Genomic DNA, 19,027 nt, shown 5'->3' with positions numbered 1-19,027 from the left:
ATGGATTAAGCTATCCAGTCTGTGGTATGTTGTTAGCGCAGCCTCTGAAATAACCAAAATACTGCCCCAGACAGAGATTGTTTTTTCTGGATTATCTTCCCTACTAAAGTAATTCCCAAGAGCATGTTCAATGCCCCCCTATTTACCGTGTGAAATGAGGAAGGGATTTCTGCATTATGGTTATGTTGTGTTCAAAACCACAACACTGGACCCTGTATGGATGAGCTAGACAGCAATTTCTCAATGGCAAGCTCACAAGATGGGGGAGAGGGACACCACATGCCCCATGGTGGCAGGAGGGGGGTTACATTCAGGAAAAAATGATGATAAAGTTTTGGGGGGGGCTACCTGGGTCATATAAAGAGGATGAGGTGACCCCTACTTCCCCTGCAGCATATAAACAGGTGGTTTGCAAAGTCCACAGGACAGTAGGGAAGAGAACCCCACTACTTAGGAACAAATAATATCTGGGCCTTGTCCCCTTCTAAAAGATCGACTTTTATAGGGCCTTTATCTGCAAGTGAAGAGTATGGAGGGGAATATGCAGTTAGCCCATTTGAGTCCCTAATGGTATGGGTCTTCATTTTAGACCTTACACAACAATGCTGTTTTCCATGCAAATATTTTCTCTCTCAACGCAGACATCTCATCTGGGTGTCTGGCTTCTGCTCACCAGTCCCACAGCCTCATCTACTCCACAATGTAGCACAACTGAAAGAGACGTCTCACAGACTGACTTGCAGTGTCCCCAAATCTAAAGTGCTTTGTCTCAGAGAATTTACACTTACTGCTTTCACCTGGAATACCTCCCAAATCACCCACCCTTTTAAGTTTCCTATAAGGCACAGAGAGTACCTCAACATCCTCTTTAAGTGGTTGAAGCTCCTAACTAGCAAAGTTCTATGAAGAGAGGATGGGCCTTTATCTTACCATCCCACATACTAACACAGGGCATTCCTAAAGAAATATGCTCAATAAATTTGGGGAATAGACGATTATGTGTGAAAGAAATCTAACGTGTTAAGATTTACTATAACCTACATCCTTTATTAAGCTAAGCATATAGAGGTATAAAACAATTTTACAAAAGAAAAGATGGAAAGGAGGGAGAAAAATCAAAGTGAATGATACTTTATTTTTTATTCTATTATTCCAACAGATTTACTGTGGGTTCTTTCCCATGTCCATGCAAGATTCTATTATGTTGTCATATATTTTGTTCATGACAAAAATGAATCCTCATATTTTACTAGTTGTGGAGACACTGGTCAACCAGGACATGGAACATTTCTGGCCCGTGGTACCAGTGCCAATCCTGGCTGCCAATCTGGCTTTTACTTTTTCTATCTCATCTCTCAAAGCTTCTTCATATTGTAATGGGAAGGCACTTGGAACTTTTTCATTGAGCTTGGCCCAAAATTCCAGGATTTTCATCTTGGTTGTTTCTGTGTAAGCTTTGGGACCCCAGAGGAACTCGTAGCATGGAGGATCAGTGTTGGGCACCTGGCGGTACTCCAGGTAGTCTAGCTTGACTAGATCTTTGGTGATAAGCTTCCTGGGTTCCCCATAGATGTAGTGTTTCCTCCCAGGGAACACTCGCATGGAATTCAGGAAGTTCCAGACTTCTTCCTCACTGGCACAGTTGCCATTCATGAAGATCACACCCAGGACATACATCAGGAGACCAGTCTTGGGTAACCCCCTGCCAGCACGCACCCTCCCCTTATTGGGGAGTTTCAGTTTGCTGACAAGTTCATAGGCCGGTTTGATTGAGTCTGCTTCCTTCAGGTCAACTGCAAAGAGATCCTCAAGACTCTCACAGGCTCTCTTGAAGATCTCTGGAAATTGGCGGTGGTACTTTCGGTCAATAATATTTATCATGTCTTCCCGCAGAATGAGCTGCTTCACTCTGTACCTGTACAAAATAAACTTCTGCAAGATCGTCACCTCCATAGTCAGAGGATCACAGCATTTGTTCTCTAGAGATAGGACCTCAGAGGAACATGAATGCTCCTCATCTTGGCTGTTCTCAGATTTTGTGTGAAAAGCATCTGAAGAGGTCAAAGAGGTATTTGGAGCTCTGCAAGATGCCTGGGAAGTACCAGTTGGATCACTAGCTGATGAGCTCTTGGGATTACTCTCCAAACCAGAAGATGAGAAGGAGGGGGGCTTTTCTGTTGTGGCAGCTGCCTGTGACATCTTGCAGCTATCATCTCCATCTTGGGTAGCTTGTTGATTCTGCTTTTTGCAGCGCTTACTCTTGTGCCTCCGAGGCATGATGACTATGGTCAGAAAAATCGGTCAGGAGGGTATTAGGAGGATAGGTAATGAGAGTCCCTGGAGGATGAAGGTCAAGAGTGTATGGGCACCTTTGGCATACGAATAGCACCTTGATTGTAAGGAAGTCTGCATTTGCAGTTCTCCCCAAGGGCACTTCTCTAAAAACCCTCAGTGTTCCAGATCTAATCTTGTGCTTTGGGTAACTTTAGAATGTATCTTGCCAGTCCTGCCTCAAGCATACTGAGATAACAGTAGGGGCTGGTAGTCTTGGTGTTTGAGGAATCTGTTATTTCACATTCAAGAGCATCATTCAACTGGTGGAATGCCATGGGACAATAAAGAATGAAGTGAATGAAGCTCTCAACACATCAAGCCTATCCAGTTATTCCCAGTGTTTACTTCTTAGTGGTTCTTTGGGGTCCTCAGTCATCACTAAGGATCTGCATTTGGCTTCATATCTGGCCTTGTACCCCTTTAGCTGAATAGTGGCTACACCATCAAACTAAGGATTTCACTTCCCATAGACCACATAAAATAAGTGTTGAGAGAGCTTCAGCCTGATACCACTGTCCTGGGTTTTCAAGTGCTGAAAGTGGTGTGGGGTAATGCTAAGTGAAATAAGCCAGTCAGAGAAAGATAAATATCACATGATCTCACTCATTTATGGAATATAATGAACAACATAAACTGATGAACAAAAACAGATCCAGAGACGGAGAAACAGATCAGACCGTCAAACCTCAGAGGGAAGGTACGGGAAGGTGGAGGTAAGGGGGAGAGATCAACCAAAGGACTTGTATGCATGCATATAAGCCTAACCAATGGACACAGACAACAGGGGGATGGGGGGATAAGGGGAGATAATGGGGGAATAAGGACACATATGTAACAATCAATAAAGAAATTTTTTAAAATCCCTTTTATCCCTTCTATTTAGAGTGGATGGACCTCAACTTTTGCTTTGACCCACTGTTCTCATGTTCTATGATTCCTCCATAACCTTTGGGCCTGCCCCTCTGATTAAGGCCAGGTCCACCCTGAGGACCCTAGGGTAATGTGAGGAACTCCTCTCTGATCATACCTGTCCTTGGTTCTTGAGGCTGAGTAAGGACTTACTTTTATGGTGTACTCACTTTTGAGGGGTGTGGGGTTACCTCAATCCTCGTAGTATTCACCTTGGCCTCTGGAAAGCCTAGAAATCCTCCCACGACTGGCCTCAGGCCATACCTTTTAGACCAAGTCCCTCAGCCTCATTGTGACACCATAAGAGGTTGTAATTGCATCATCACATCATGCCAACAACACCCAGTGTCCCATGGCAGCAACAAGGGTGGGGTCCTCTGAGGCCCTCATTGTTCTATGAGGAATGGATTCCCAACATTCTAATTCAGGATCCTCACCTTAACTTCTGGAATATGCTTAGAACTCCTTCCATCCCTATTTTGAGACCCTGCAGTACAAGCAAGGCCCTCACATCTCTGACACCCTCCATACAGTGTGTCTAAGGGCCCTGCCTAAGGAATCTCAGGGATGAGGGCTTTGGCAGTCTCTGTGCCACCTCATGGTCTTAGTGTCTACGTTCCCCAGAGCTGTAATTCGTGGTTCTGTCCTTGTTTCCTGGCAGGGCTTAGATTGCCTCCCTGTACTCACCTAGGTCTCACAGCTGTAGGTCAATGCCCTCACCTCCTGATTTGCCATGAAAGGAGAAGTCAGAGAATGCACATGAGGCTCTCCTGCTAGTTCCCATCCAGGGTTGACATCAGGATTCAGGCTCCTTGGGGCCTGTCTGTTCAGGGTAAGGGTGTGCCCTTAGTGCTTACTCAGGATCCTTCCCTTGATTCCTGGCAGGCCCCTGGAACTCCTCTTTCTTTCACCTTAACATCACCCATGTACACCAAAGCTCTCATGTCCCTAAGAACCCTGAAATTTAGTGAGAGGATGCTAAATCTGACAGCCATTCCTGGGCCTTCTGGGTCTGAGAGGAGATACAAGTCAGTCTCTCTGTGGCTCCAGTTATTATGTGGTGTTTGTCTCCAGTCATCATTCATCAGAATCCTCCTCTTGACTCCTGTCTCTCCTGTGAAAACCTAGACTGACAGGAAAGCACCTTCGCTACATCTTCATGACTTCATTGCACATGCACTCATCTTCCTGTTTGATCCGGTTCCTTATTGGTTTGCAGGGAATGGACCAGTGGTTCCTTGGGAACTTGAAACTTGCAGTTTCCTGATGACACTGCCCAGATGAACATGCTTATAATGTCTGCCTTCCCTTTGCTCTCTTCCTAATTTATTTTTTAAATATAAGTTATTTTTGATAGTATCTGAGAACATTTTATATTTATCTTTATTGTGTCCACTTTTCCCCCACTGACCCTCTCTAGACTATGCCCCCCCCCCAGGCCTTCACTGCACTATTGTCTGTGTCCATGGATTATGTATATAGGTATATAAGTTCTTTGGTTGATCTCTTCCCTCCCACCCCTGCCTTCCCTCTGAGATTCCTCAGTCTGTTCCCTGATTCTATATCTCTGAATCTATTTTGTTTGTTAGTTTATTTTGCTCATTACATTCTGCATATGAGTGAGATCATGTGATACTTGTCGTTCTCTGACTGGCTTACTTCAATTAGAATAATACCCTCTAGGACCCTTCATGATGTCTCAAAGGGCAAGAGAGGCTTCTCTTTTTACAGCTGCCATAGTTCTCCATGGTGTAAATGTAGCACTGTTTTTTCACCTACTCATCTATTGATGGGCAATGTGTTTCCGGATATTAGCTATTGTAAATTGTGCTGATTTGAACATAGGGTTGCATATATACTTTTTGATTGGAATTTCAAGATTCCTAGGGTTTATTCCTAGAAGTGTGCTCACTGGGACAGATGGCAGTTCCATTTTTAATTTTTTGAGGAAACTCCACACTGTTTTCCACAGTGGCTGCACCAGTCTGCAATCCCACTAGCAATTTAGTGGCATTCCCTTTTCTCCACATTCTCACCAAGACTTGTCCTTTGTAAATTTTTTGATGGTACCTATTCTGGCAGGTGGAACCTCACTGTGGTTTTAATTTGCATCTCTGTAATGATTAGTGACCGAGCATTTTTTCAAATGTTTCTTGTCATCTGTATGTCCTTTTTGGAGAAGTGTCTATTTAAGTCCTTTACCAATTTTTTAAGTGGATTGTCTTCTTTTGTTAAATTGTATGAGTTCCTTAAATATTTTGGATATTAACCCTTTATCAGATGTATCATTGCCATGGGGAGGACATCTTGTGACAATGTGGGGCGGCCATCTTGTGGTGGCCATCTTGCGACAATGTGAGGGTGGCCATCTTGTGATGACATGGGAGCACCCATCTTGTGAGGGTGTGAGGGTCAATTTGCATATTACCTCTTTATTATATAGGATTATTGACTATATTCCATATGCTGTAATTTACAATTTGTACTTAATTCCTTTCACCTTTTTGTTCATCCTCCCAACCCTTTTTCTAAAATCACATTTACCTTTATTTATTTATTTATTTACTTATTTATTTATAAATATATTTTTATTGATTTCAAAGAGGAAAAGAGTGATAGAAATATCAATGATGACAGAGAATCATTGATCAGCTGCTTCCTGTATGCCCACACTGGGGATCGAACCCGAAATCCAGGCATGTGCCCTGACCAGGAATTGAACCATGACTTCCTGGTTCATAGATTGATGCTCAACCACTGAGCCAAGCCAGCCAGGCCACATTGTATTTTTAATCTCTAATGACTTTTGTTTCTGACTAGAAGAATTCTAGTATGAAGAAAAAAGTTCTACGGTGAAACATTTACAATTGCCATCTTGCTTTCTTTAGTACTAAAGAGAAGGTTATAAAAATACCAAAGCACTATCTAATAATCCGTTAGAGCTGCAAATTTAGAATTCCCACTGGAGATGTGGAAAAACTATTATTTACTCCATCAGCATAAGGGACAGAGAAGAAAGTGAAAGCGTGAAACAATGATGCTTTAGAGGAAAAAAACACCTGTCACTCCTAATTATTCATATAATCAGGGGAGAAAAAGAAGAATTTCCATTGGAATTAATTTTTTTCCTTTTTGTTTACCTTAATACAACCAACTCGAGGACACATGACTAGTAGAGTGAAGTCATGAAAGTCTGTGACATTTTTCTTTTTTTTTTTTCTTTTCTTGAACCATGATGCTTTCCAAGGCATGTTTTCCTACACAATATCTGTTCTGACCTCATAGAGTTGCTATGGTGATTAAGTTAGAAGAATATCCAGAAAGTTATTTGGCAAAGAGTAAGTGTTGTATATGTTTGTGTATTTGTTTATTAAATACATACAGGAATTGGCAAAAGTAGGTTTATAGTTACTTGTATGGAAAAAGACATGAAGATCATAATTATTACAACAGCGTTTTTAACTCAAAACAATGTCACAGTTCAACAAACTGTAAACCTACTTTTGCCCATGTCTGTGTTTTTAGAAGTCAGTTAACAATAGGTATATTTTTAACAAAATCTGCTACTTAGTACTTTATTAAAGTGAAATAAAAAAAAGTGAAATCAACTTTTTTGATTCATATAAATGAGTATATTCAAAACTACAGCAATGGTACTGTGGGGGAGGGGAAAATTAAGGCAAATTAACAGTTGAAAATAACCTAATTTAATTATGCATGTAGGTACAGGGGTTCTATAGGAATATGAGACCAGAAGATAATTGGGAAGTTAGGCTTATATGCCAACTTGAGCTAAGAATAAGGGGTGGGATGTGGTTTGGGAGTTCAAAAGAGAGGAAGGCAATTCACATGGAGATGAAAAAAGCAATTGTTTGGCAAATGAATTTTTGTTGGGGCATCTTTAACAATGGGACACAGTCTCTGAGCAATTTTCCCTTCTTTCAGCAATTATTTCTGTTTTTTTGTGTCACAAAATTTGATTCAACAGCATTGATGACTTCAATGTTCCAAAGACTTAAAAAAACAACAACAGTTGCGCATTATTTATTTACAGCTCTTACACATGAATATTTTATCCAAATAATCAAAACCAAATTAAAACTGAGTTTCACAAATATTTGCGCAGAAATTATAGCACTGACTTCTGATGGTGTATGTGAATTCTGTTAGAAATTTCACCTGTTAAAGTGAAAGTACTGAAGATTGAACTAACCAATGAAGCACCATTCTTATCTTTGCTGAATTCAATGAAATCAACTGCAAAATCAATTACATTTGATTCCAGGAAAAGGATTAAATATATAATATTTGTTCAAACAAAACTGACTTAGTAATAAATGATTACACATTAGGGTGACATGATACTGACAAATCTGTTTTTACTCAAAGGCAAACATTGATTCTTAGTGTGTGGTTTTTTTTTGTTTGTTTGTTTGTTTTTTGTCAAGGACTAGCTCTTTCAGACATATCCAGGTGACCTTCCATCCAAACTTACTCTATTTTTTCCTGTCAAAATCTAACCCTCTCATACACTTCACCTAATTATACTTAAGATACTCTAATTAAATTCCCTTTCAATGCAATAGAATCTGAATCTACCAGTTCAAAGCAAAAAGTGTCAACATGGTGGGTCCTGTATATCTCACATCAAGAGAGTATACCATTATTGTCAGAAACTCCCTGGAGAGAGTGTGTATAGAATACCCATTTCTTTACTCTATTTTCTAGCAGAGAGATAATAGCAGAGACTGAGGGCTGAATTGTGTCCCCCAAAATTCATGTTGAGGTCATAACTCCTAGTACCACAGAATGTGACTGTAGTCGGAGATAATGTCTTTAAAGTGATGGTTCAGTTAAAATGAAGCCACTAGGATAGGCCATAATCCAAACTTAGTGGGGTCCTTATAAGACTTTAGGTCACCCAAGGAGACAGCAGGCTTGTAATCACACCAGGGAAAGCCATGAGAAGGGGATAGCCATTTGCAAACCAAGGATAGAGGGCTCAGAGCAAAGCAAACCTGCCAGTACCTTGACATTGGAATTCCAGCCTCCAGAACTGTGAGAAAATAAATTTCCATGGATTTAGCCATCCAGTCTGTGGTATATTGTTAGGGAAACCTGAGATGACTAATACACTGAACCAGATGCAGAGTTTTTTCTAGATTATCTGCCCTACCAAATTAATTCCTAAGAGCATGTTCAATGGCTCCCTACTTGCCCCATGAGGCGTGGATGGGATTTCTGCTTTATGGTTATGTGGTGTTCAAAACCACAACACTGGACCCTGTATAGATGAGCTAGACAGCAATTTCTCAATGATGCAAGCTCACAAGATGGAGGAGAGGGACACCACCTGCCTCAGAGTGATAAGCGGGGAGTTGTACTCACGAACAGGGAATGTGCAAGTTCTATGGGAGGGAGGCTGTGGGGTATCAAGGGGATGAGCTGACCCATAATTTCCCTGTAGCCTGTAATCAAATGGTTTACGAAGTCCACAGAAGGGTAGGAAAGAGAAACCCACTACTTAAGAAAAAATAAGACCTGGGCCTTGTCCCCTTCAAAAAAATGGATTTGTGGTAGGGGACTTTATCTGCACATCAAGAATATGAAGGGGAACTTGTAGTTAGGCCATTTGAGGCCGTGCTGTTTTCCTGGCATGTCAACATAGCACATGTTATTGAGCCTTAATTTTAGACCTTACACCACAGAGCTGTTTTCCATGCAAATACTTTCTCAACTCAGACAACACATCTGAGTGTCTGGCTTGTCCCACTGACTCATCTTCTCCACCATGTGGCATAACTGAAAAGGACATCTCAAAGACTGACTTGTGGCATCCAAAATTCTGAACTGCCTTGACTCAGAGAATTTATACTCACTGCTTTCACCTAGAACATCTTCCAAATCACCTACCCTTTTTACTTTTCCTATAAGTCATAAAAAGTATCTCAATGTCCTCCTTATGTGATTGAAACTCCTTAGCTAGCAAAGTTCTATGAAGGAAGGCTGGGTCTTTAGCTTCCTTTCCCCAGTACTAACACAGTGCTTTCCTAAAGGCATATGCTCAATTAAAAGTGGGGAACAGAGGACAAAGGGTGTGAGAGATATAAGTGCTAATATGTACTATATTCTACATCTTTTGACAAGCATATCAAGGTATAAAACAATTTTACAAAAGAAAAGATGGACAAGAGGAAGGAGAATAACAGTTGAAGATAGCTTATTTTTTTTCTATTCTATTATTCCAACAATATCACTCTGGGATTCTTTCCCATGTCCACACAATATTCTATTATGATGTCATATATTGTTTTCATGCCAAAAATTATTCCTCAGACTATACCATTAGTGGGACACAGGCAGACCAGGCCACAGAACATTTTCTGCCTGTAGTACCAGTGCCAGTCCTGGATGCCCATCTGTCTGTGTTCTTTCTACCTCCTCTCTCAAAGCTTCTTCATATTGTGATGTGAAGTGACTTGCAACCATATCATTGAGCCTGGTCCAAAATTCCAGGATTTTCATCTTGGTTGTTTCTGTGTAAGCTTTGGGATCCCAGAGGAACTTGTAGCATGGAGGATCAATGTTGGTCACCTGGGGGTACTCCAGGTACTCTAGCTTGACTAGATCTTTGGTGATAAGCTTCCTGGGTTCCCCATAGATAGAGTGTTTCCTCCTACTCACATGGCCTTCAGGAATTCCCAGGTCACTTCCTCGCTGGAATGGTTGCCATTCATGAAGATCACACCCAGGACATTCACCAGGAGACCAGTCTTGGGTAAGCCCCTAGCAGCACCCACACTCCCCTTATGGGGAAGTTTAAGTTTGTTTACATGTTCATAGGTAGGTTGGGGTGAGTCCACATCCTTCATGTCAACCACAAAGAGGTAATGCTGTCAGAGGCTTTCTTGAGGATCTCCACGAATTGTTGGAGTTACTTTTGGTCGACAATGGTTAGCATTTCTTCCTGCAGATTGGGCTGCTTTGTGCTATACTTGTACAAAATAAACTTCTGAAAGATAGTCACCTCCATAGTTAGAGGATCACAGCATGAGTTCTCAGGAGATGGGACCTCAGAGGAACATGAATGTTCCTCATCTTGGCTGTTCTCAGATCTCATGTGAAAAGCACCTCAAGAGGTCATAGAGGTATTTGGAGCTCTCCAAGACACATGGAAAGTACTAGTTGGATCAGTAGCTGATGAAATCAGGAGATTAGCCTCTAAACCAGAAGATGAGAAGGAGAGGGGCTCTTCTATTGTGGCAGCTGCTTCCAATATCCTGCAGCTTCATCTTGGGAATCTTGTTGATTCAGATTAATGCAGCTCTTACTCTTGTGTCTCTGAGGTATAATGACTATGGTCAGAGAAAACGGTCAGGAGGACACTAGAAGGATAGGTAATCAGAGTTCCTGGAGGATGAAGGTCAAGAGTGTACAAGTAGATGCACCTTTGGCATAGGAGTAACATCCTTTGTAAGGAAGTCTACATGTGCAGTTCTCCTCAGGGGAACCTCTCTAAAAACCCCCAGGTTTCCTGTGTCTTGGGTAAACTTTAGGCTGAATCCTGCCAGTCCTGCCTCAGGCATACTGAGGTGATAGTAGGAGCTGGCAGTCTTTGAGTTTGAGGAATCTGTTATTTCATATTCAAGAGAATAATTCAACTGATGGCATGCCATGGGACCAAAAAGAATGAAGTGCAGGAGGCCCTCAACTCACCAACCCTGTCCAGGTATTCCTAGTGTTTATTGCTTAGTAGTGGGTTTTTGTTGTTGACTCTTTGGTGTCCTCAGTCCTTACCAAGGGTTATCATTTGGCTTCATATCTGGCCTTGTGCCACCACCCCCCCACCTTTCCTTGAATAGTGGCTACACCTTCAAACTAAGGATTTCACCTCCAATAGACTAAATAAAAATAAGTGTTGGGGATCTTCAGTTTGCTAGCCCTGTCCTTGGTCTTCAAGTGCCGAAAGCCAGTGGGGAGTCAGATGAATTGTCATCCCTTCTACTTAGAGGCTTATGGACCCACAGGCCTTGCTTTGACCCAATGTTCTCATGTTCTATAATTCCTCCATCACCCTTGGCCCTGTCCCTCATATTAAGGCCAGGTCCACCCTGAGGGCCATGGGGAATATGAGGATCTCCTGGTCTGACCATACCTGTCCTTGGATTCTTGAGGCTGAGTAAGGAATTATTATTATGGTGTACTCACTGTTCGGGGGCTGTGGTTACCAGAGTACTCCTAGTATTCACCTTGGCCTCTGGAAAACTGGAAATATTCCCACTACTGGACTCAGGCCATACCCCTTAGACCAAGTCCCTCACCCCCCTTATGACACCATAGTAAGTGGTGATTATGTTACATCATGCCAACAATGCCCAGGTATCCCGTAGCAGTAACAAGGCTGGGGTAGTCTGGGGCCCTCACATTTCTGAAAGAAATGGATTCCTAAAATTCTCACTCAGGTTTCTCACCTTGACTGTTGGAAGATGCTTGGAAGTCCTTCCTTTACTTACCTGAGGACCCTACCCTCAGAGAAAGGCACTCACATCTTTAATACTATTATTATGGAGTCAATCTAATGGCCTTGCCTAAGGAATCTCAGGAATGAAGACTTGGGAAGATGCTGTGCCACCTCAGGGTCTTAGGGTCTTTGTTCCCCAGAGCTGTAATTCATGGTTCTGCCTTTGTTTCCAGCAGGGCCTAGATCAGCCATGGGCAAACTACAGCCTGAGGGCTGGATCCTGCCCTTTTGGCAGTTCTATCCAGCCCACAGAGCTGAAAGAGCAGAGGGTTCTCTTGCTCTCCCCACCGCTCCTTCACCAGCAGCAGTGTTAATATGGCAACATCAGGAAACACCACCGCAGCTCCTTCTTCTGAATGGGCGGATTTATATCCGCCCATTTAGTAGAAGGAACAACCTGTCAATCTTCCAGAGGCTCCTTGTAACGCCCACGGACGCGTCTTGGGACATCACCCTGGGGATGGGTAGACACATTATCGTGGTGATGTAGGGAGACACGCCCCTGGAGAGCACATATCAGAGCATTAGCTAAAAAGGAGACCAACAACACTGTTCCCACTGAAGTTGATGTTTTAAAGACCAAAAACCTTTCAACCCAGTCTACATTGCCATCTACATCTATGTCTCGGGCATAATTTGGAAGTTGCACTAAAGAAAATGTTTAATTTACTGTTTACACATTTTGTTCTTTTCTATTTGTTTTAGTTTTAAAGTATTTTATTATATTTAAGTTTAATTTGAAAGGCTTTTGTACCTTCCCTTTGTTAGGCAATTTTATTTTGCCTTTGCCATTTTCAATATAAGGTGTGTCATTGTGCTATGATTTCTCCATTTTTTGAAGTTTCAAATTATAATAATTAGTGTTTACATTCTTGTTAAAATGTTTGAAATGAATAAAACTATTGAAATAAAAAAAGGCCAAACCCTTTTATGTAATGATGTTTACTTTGAATTTATATTAGTTCACACAAACATTCCATGCATGCTTTTGTTCCGGCCCTCCGGTCCAGTTTAAGAACCCATTGTGGCCCTCGAGTCAAAAAGTTTGCCCACCCCTGGCCTAGATCCCCTCCCTGAACTCACCTAGGACTCACAGTTGCAGGACAAAGCCCTCATCTTCTGAGGTGCCAGAGAGTAAATGTCAGGGAATGCACATGAGCCTTTCCTGCTAGTGCCCATCCATGGGTGACATCAGGATTCAGGCTCCTTGGGGCCTGTCTAGGCTAAGGATGTGCCATTATTCCTCACTCAGTATCCTTCCCTTGACTCTGGGCAGGTTCTTGGAGCTCTTATTTCTTTCAACTTGACATTACACATGCAGAATAAAGGTCTCATGTCCCTGAGAACCCTAAAAATTAGTGATGGGATTCTCACTCAATCTGACAGCACTTCCTGGGACTTCTGGGTATCACTGGAGATATAAGATAGTCTCTCTTTCTCCCTCAAGGTTTTGGGGCCCTATCGGAAGTGGAGTCAGCCTGGGGGGGAAGGAACTGATTGAGACCCAGATCAGGATGGTTGACTGGCGCAGTGCGTGTCATAGCCACCATTTGGTCTAGTTATTCTGGTTGGTCTGCTGTTCTGTTCGCTGGGCTTTTACATAAATAGATAGATAGATAGATAGATAGATAGATAGATAGATAGATAGATAGATAGATACAGATTGATGTGGTGTTTTCCCCTGCCACAATACCTTGATGCATCTTATAGTTTCTAGCATTTAATCAAGGACCAAATCATTCAATCCTTTCCATCTGTCCTTCCATCCAAACCACCTCCACGCTCTTCTTCTTTTTTCCTCACCAAAATTTAGCCCCCTTTTAGAACTCAAAAGTCCACTCAAGGTATTCTAGTTAAAATGCTCTTTTACTACAATGGAATCTGACACTACCACTTCAAGGCACAAAGAATCAACGCCCTAGCTTTTGTTCACCTTCACATCAAGGGAGTATACCATTATTTGTCAGAAACTCACTGAAGAGAGTGCATAGAACACCTCTTTGTGTACTCTATATTCCTGCATTGAGATCATAGAAGAGATACCTTTGATTCTTGATTTGGGGGTAGGGGGTTTCAACGAAGGGCTTCTCATCATGGGCAGCCACCTTGTCTCTGGAGTAGCTTCCAGAATCACAACTCTAGTCACCCACCCACAGGAGGGCCAGCAACACGCCAGGCGAGTCTTTGAGAACCTGGAGTCAGAGTGGGTGAGAGGGAGTGAGGCCTAGGCCATGGAAAGTCAGGGGCTCCTCCCTGGACTCCAGGAAGCCATCATCACTCTATGGGGGTGTGGGTGTTCCTGGGACCACAGAGGAGGAAGATGCTGTGCCCGCTCAATGAAGCCCGTGGTGGAGCATTACTGGGCAGAAGATGAACAGGGCATGAACCCTTCTTAGTCACAGAGTCAAAAGGGGTTTAATAGGTACAACAATGCACCCTGGCTGGTGGATTAGGGAGTGGTAGTGTCATCCTGTGCAGTGAATAGTTGTAGGATCAATCCCTGCTCGGAGCACATACTGGAGGTAAGCGATCAATGTTTCTCTCTCCCTGTACCATTGTCTTTCTCTAGAAAAATCTATAAAGATATATTCTCAGATTCAGATTTTAAAAAAAAAAGAATGACAGGGCAAGTGCTCTATGTGAACTATTCCACCTGAATTGGCAGCCTGGAGTCTGTGACATGAAGGTTGTGACAGGGAGAAGGAAAACCCAACTGTGGTGCTTAGGTAACCAGGGATGAGAGGGTGAAGACAGTAGCGCTCACTGTCAGTGATGAGAAGAGGTAGTCTGACACTAATCAGGGCAGGGGTCCATTGGAAAACAAAGGCAGGTGGAACATAGGCAGGGGCAGACACGGCAGTTTGAGCGAGCCTAACCACCAAAGTGGGCATGCAAGAATAACAGAACGTCTTTAGACTCAGAGGAGAAGGCAAGTGAAAATGGGGAGGACCTGCAGCAATAGGTGAACCGATACATAAGTTCAGGTCCTTTCCTGCGCAAGAACAATTGAGGGAATCAATAAGGTGCAAACAGGGGTAGATATAGATCAGGATTATAGCAAACACATACCCCTAGAGAACAGGGCTTCAATGGGCAACCCATAATTGAGCCTCCTCCCTATGTGGCGAGTCTGAATCTCCTTATAATAAATTTTTCACACTTTTGTTTCAATTTTGGGTCCTCCATGCTCATTCCTCAGCATCGCAAGGCACGACTCTGAGAAAACATCTTGGCTCACCGTTCTGATTATCACTGAGACTGTGAGAAAGGTTACAGGACTGTCAGGTACAGGATCAATGCCCCTGGGATCCCATGCAAGTCTGGTAATGTAAGGAGAGCCTGGTAAAGGAAGCTTAGAAAGTTGGGGGAGGGCAGGGTCTGCAGGGACTATAGTGTCTTCTTGGGAAGGAACAGCAGAAAGAGTTGTGAAGCTTACACCTCCTATTCTGCTCCCCCCTCTCCTGGTCTGAGGAAACAAGAGGAAGAGTTAATGGAATCTAGAGCCACAAAGTGGACCTGGGTGGAGAACATTCCAAAAGCAGTGGGGTGCCTTGTTCAGGGTACAGCACCTTGGCATGGAGGAAGCCAGAAAACGAATACCCAGTTCACTCTCCTCCTGCCCTCCATTTCCTACTGATACTTCCCAAGATCCAGCCACCTCATAGCCAGTGGGAGACAGAACATCCACCTCAACAGAGCTCATTCAGATGTACCTCCCAGGACACAGAGCAGATGCAGGATGAGGCCAGAGTATGGTACACCAGGGCAACCCAAGAGAAGCAGAGCAAGGAGCCAGCTGCAGAAGAAGCCCTCAAGGGCTCATGTTACAAATGCAGACACAGTTCTTCCAATTCCTTGACAAAGGAGCTGAGCAGGAACAGGAGCTGTGGGAGGCCAAATATTGCGGGGAAGTCAGCTTTGTTTTCTAAGACCTTCAAGCAAATCCCTGGGCACAGAAATAGAGTATTGGTTAGAATGAGGACAGTGAAGAAGAGGAGAGTGAGGAAGAGGAGAGTGAGGAAGAGGAGAATCTGGAAGAGGAGAGAGAGGATGAGCAGTGTAAGGATGAGAATGGTGAGGATGAGAAGGGTGAGGATGAGGACAGTGAATTTGAGGAGCATGTGGATGAGGGTGCAGCTACTAGATACAGCTGAAATCTGTGGATAAAGTGGAAGACTGGAGGACTAAGAACCAGGTACAGGAGGACTCCTATCTGGGTGGGGCATTTGGCCTGGGAGTAGATATTTAGGGGGCAGGTTTTCAGAGGCTTAAGGAACTGAGAATTGATGGGAACCAGTGTGCCCTATAATTGGTTGAAATGAATCCTGGGAAAGGTTGTGGGAGCCACTAAGTAAAGGATTGAGAGTCATCATAGTGATTGGGCAATCATGGAGATGTGACAACCTAATAACAGTCAGGGGTGGGAAGAATGATTCAGGAAAGTTTTAGGAGGTGGAGAGGCTGGTGAAGTGGGGAGGGGTATAGACTGAGGCCCAGAGTTTGATGGCCACCCCCACAACCTGGACATGCAGGAACCAGAAATGTCTCTCTGAGACTTTTTGCACCCGTGTCTACATGGCTTCTGCTCCTTTTGTGGGTGGCAGATGTAGTCTGTGGGAGCAAATCATCCACCAATAGTCCATGGAAACCAAGGCCATAGGGAGCCAAGGGGCTGGGAAGTGGGAGGCATGTGAAGTTGGGACACGAATGTGTGGAGGTGGTGGCTTTGCTCATTTTCACTGTGCATTTGCTCACCACTCACCATGTGGGTAATTATGGCCACCGGGAGCTCATTCAGATGTACTGGGATCCCATGAAAGTCTGGTCATGACAGGTGCCCACAGGAGGGAAAGGGTGCAATTGTGTCTCCAGAGAGTGTGGGCAACAAGGATTGGGGATCATGGGGACATGGGCTGGGTTGCTGAGGGCTGTCTGCAGAGGGTTTTGAGGGAATTTGGTGGTCCTGGGGTGCAGGGTGATATGGAGTTGAAATGGCACCACACAAGTGACTCTCTGTCAGGAGGGGAGAATATGGGTGGGTGGGAGCTAATTAGCTGCAGTCTGGTCTCTGGGCAGGGCCTGGACTCAAGCCCATGTCTGCCAGCCTCTTGTCAGCTGCACCAACAAAGCTCGTTTTTCCTGTGGATTCACATCTTCCCCAGAACCCTCCAGCTGCCACCCAGTCTGTGTGATCAGGGTCCTCCCAGTGTTGTCAATGGGGTCAGGGCTGGAGTGGTGCACAGAGAAACATAGGGGAAGGCCAAAGAGGCGTCTCTTTTTTCTCTGGTTCCTGGGGCGGGAGAACAGAGAGCTTGGGGCTCCTGACTCAGCCTAGGAAGGTCCTTCCATGCAGCCCAGTCCATGGTCGCTGGTGATAGAACATGTCAGAGAGAGGATCCAGCTTTCCAGCCCAGCCCTCCAAACCCCAGGACTCTGGCTTAGGCTCCTCTGAGTCTCATATGCCTGAAAAGCCTGGGGCAGTGGCTGGGCTCTCTACCTCTTGATGGTCCCAGGCTTCTCACAGCTTATGCATTCCACAGCCTCAGGACCAGCCCCCAATGAGCACCCAGCCTACCAGAATTTTATGACAATTAGAAACGGAAAACCATTAGAGAAGGAGGTGGGACAACCCCAAACCCAGCACAGTGGCAAGAAGGCCTCTCTTTTCTGGCTGGCGTGTCGAATGACTGAGCGTTGACCCATGAACCAGGAAGTCATGGGTTTGATTCCCACTCAGGGCACATGCCTGAGATGAGGACCCAATCCCAAGTGGGGGATGTACAGGAGGCAACCAAACAATGGTTCTCTCTCATGGATGTTTCTCTCTCCCCTCATATCTCTCTCTCTCCCCTCCTCCCTCCCCCTCTCTCTCTTAAGAAAATTAATGAAAGAATTTTTTTTAGAGTCCACTGTCGGGACTGGGGTGGGGACCAAGCAAGCGAGCAGGTAGGACTATGGGCACAGACCTGAGAAGGTGAAAAGAGAGCCCTCCCAGGGTCTGAGACTCAGAAATGATTCAGTTAATGGACTAGAATAGGGATGAAAGCTGGCAGCACTGGTAATTTTGAAAAGGGCTGCAAAACAAGAAAAGTGCTCCATACCTGAGAAAATTGGTGACACCCCACAGGAGCCTGGCAAAGGAGCTAAACACAAGGGAAGCCCTGGTAGCATTCCCTAGTCGCCCATGGAAGCTGGTTTCCACCCAGGCCTAACTCTCCTGGGGCTAGAGGCATCTGAATTCAAACCATTCATTTTCTTCCTGTGATGAAAGTAGGCAAGCCCTTTGTTTGAGGGTCTGGAGAGAAACCTGAATGGCCTAGGACTGTAGCCCTAGAGACTGAGACAGCAAAGTCTCCTTGCACTGCTGGGATGGCCTGCTCAGCTAAGCTCTTGCTGGGGGCAGCCTGCCCAGATGCCTGTGTGGAGACCTGCTCAGAAGAGACCTCCAATGTCCCCTTGTTCACACATTCTTCAGCAAGCAATGAATCACCTCTTGTGTGCAGGTCCCAGTGTGCCAGGGCCAGAGAATTCCACCGTGGCTGGCAGAGTGAAAGGCTGGGGTGCTGATGCCAGGCCCTGATGCCCAGAGTCTGCGAATATTCCTACTTATGGCAGTCTCCAAGGAGGATGAGGACCCTGAGTTGAGTATGACCCTGGATCATTTGGGTGAACTCTAAATAACATCACCATGTCCCTGTCAGAGAGAGGCAGGTGAGCATAGACAGAGGAGAAAGAGATGTGGAGACAGAAGCAGAGATAGAAGGGATGCAGCCACAAGCCAAGGTCACCAGCCACCGCAAGAATCTGCCAGAGGCCCCCAGTTGATGCTCCCCAACTTCTGGAGGGTGCCCAGTCTGATCACATTTCCATTTCAGTCCCTTGAGGGTCATGTAGGACTCTGGCTGGCAGACTACAAGTGTGTACATTTATGTCATTTTAAGTCCCTAATCCTGAAACAATATATGTACAGCAGCCGAAGAGTTGGGGTTCTTCAGAGAAACTGAAGCAATAGGATGAAGAGACAAAGAGAGGTTGGTTCACATGATTACAGGTACTGGTTAGTCTCAGGATCTGCAGGGTGAGTCAGCCAGCTGGAGACCCTGGGGAGCCAAGGGTTTCATTTTCAACTCTCTTGATCATTTCGGCTGCTATGACAAAATATCAGAGACTGGGTGGCATATAAACAACAGATATTGATTTCTCACAGTTCCAAAGCCTGGAAGTCTAAGATCAGGTGCAATGGTTGACTGAGGACTTCTCCTT

At 44.4% G+C, this 19,027-nt stretch overlaps 1 protein-coding gene across 1 annotated transcript in view; it reads right to left on the bottom strand.

Annotated features, from left to right (window-relative positions):
- Window positions 1-446: 446 nt before the first annotated feature.
- Window positions 447-19,027, bottom strand: part of LOC308239521 (melanoma-associated antigen B1-like) — a gene marked incomplete at both ends in the record, with an annotated part of 51,645 nt that continues 33,064 nt past the window's right edge. Inside the window, 2 exons of the mRNA XM_080652304.1 lie at window positions 447-514; window positions 1,305-1,555. Coding sequence (XP_080508430.1) covers window positions 447-514; window positions 1,305-1,555 — 319 coding nt within the window. The remainder of the gene's footprint in view (window positions 515-1,304; window positions 1,556-19,027) is intronic.

Source organism: Plecotus auritus (assembly GCF_963455305.1).
Source record: "Plecotus auritus genome assembly, chromosome: X".
Taxonomy (NCBI): Eukaryota; Metazoa; Chordata; class Mammalia; order Chiroptera; family Vespertilionidae; genus Plecotus; species Plecotus auritus.
The sequence above is the reverse complement of the archived record's forward strand: the minus strand, read 5'-3'. Positions and strand labels throughout refer to the sequence as shown.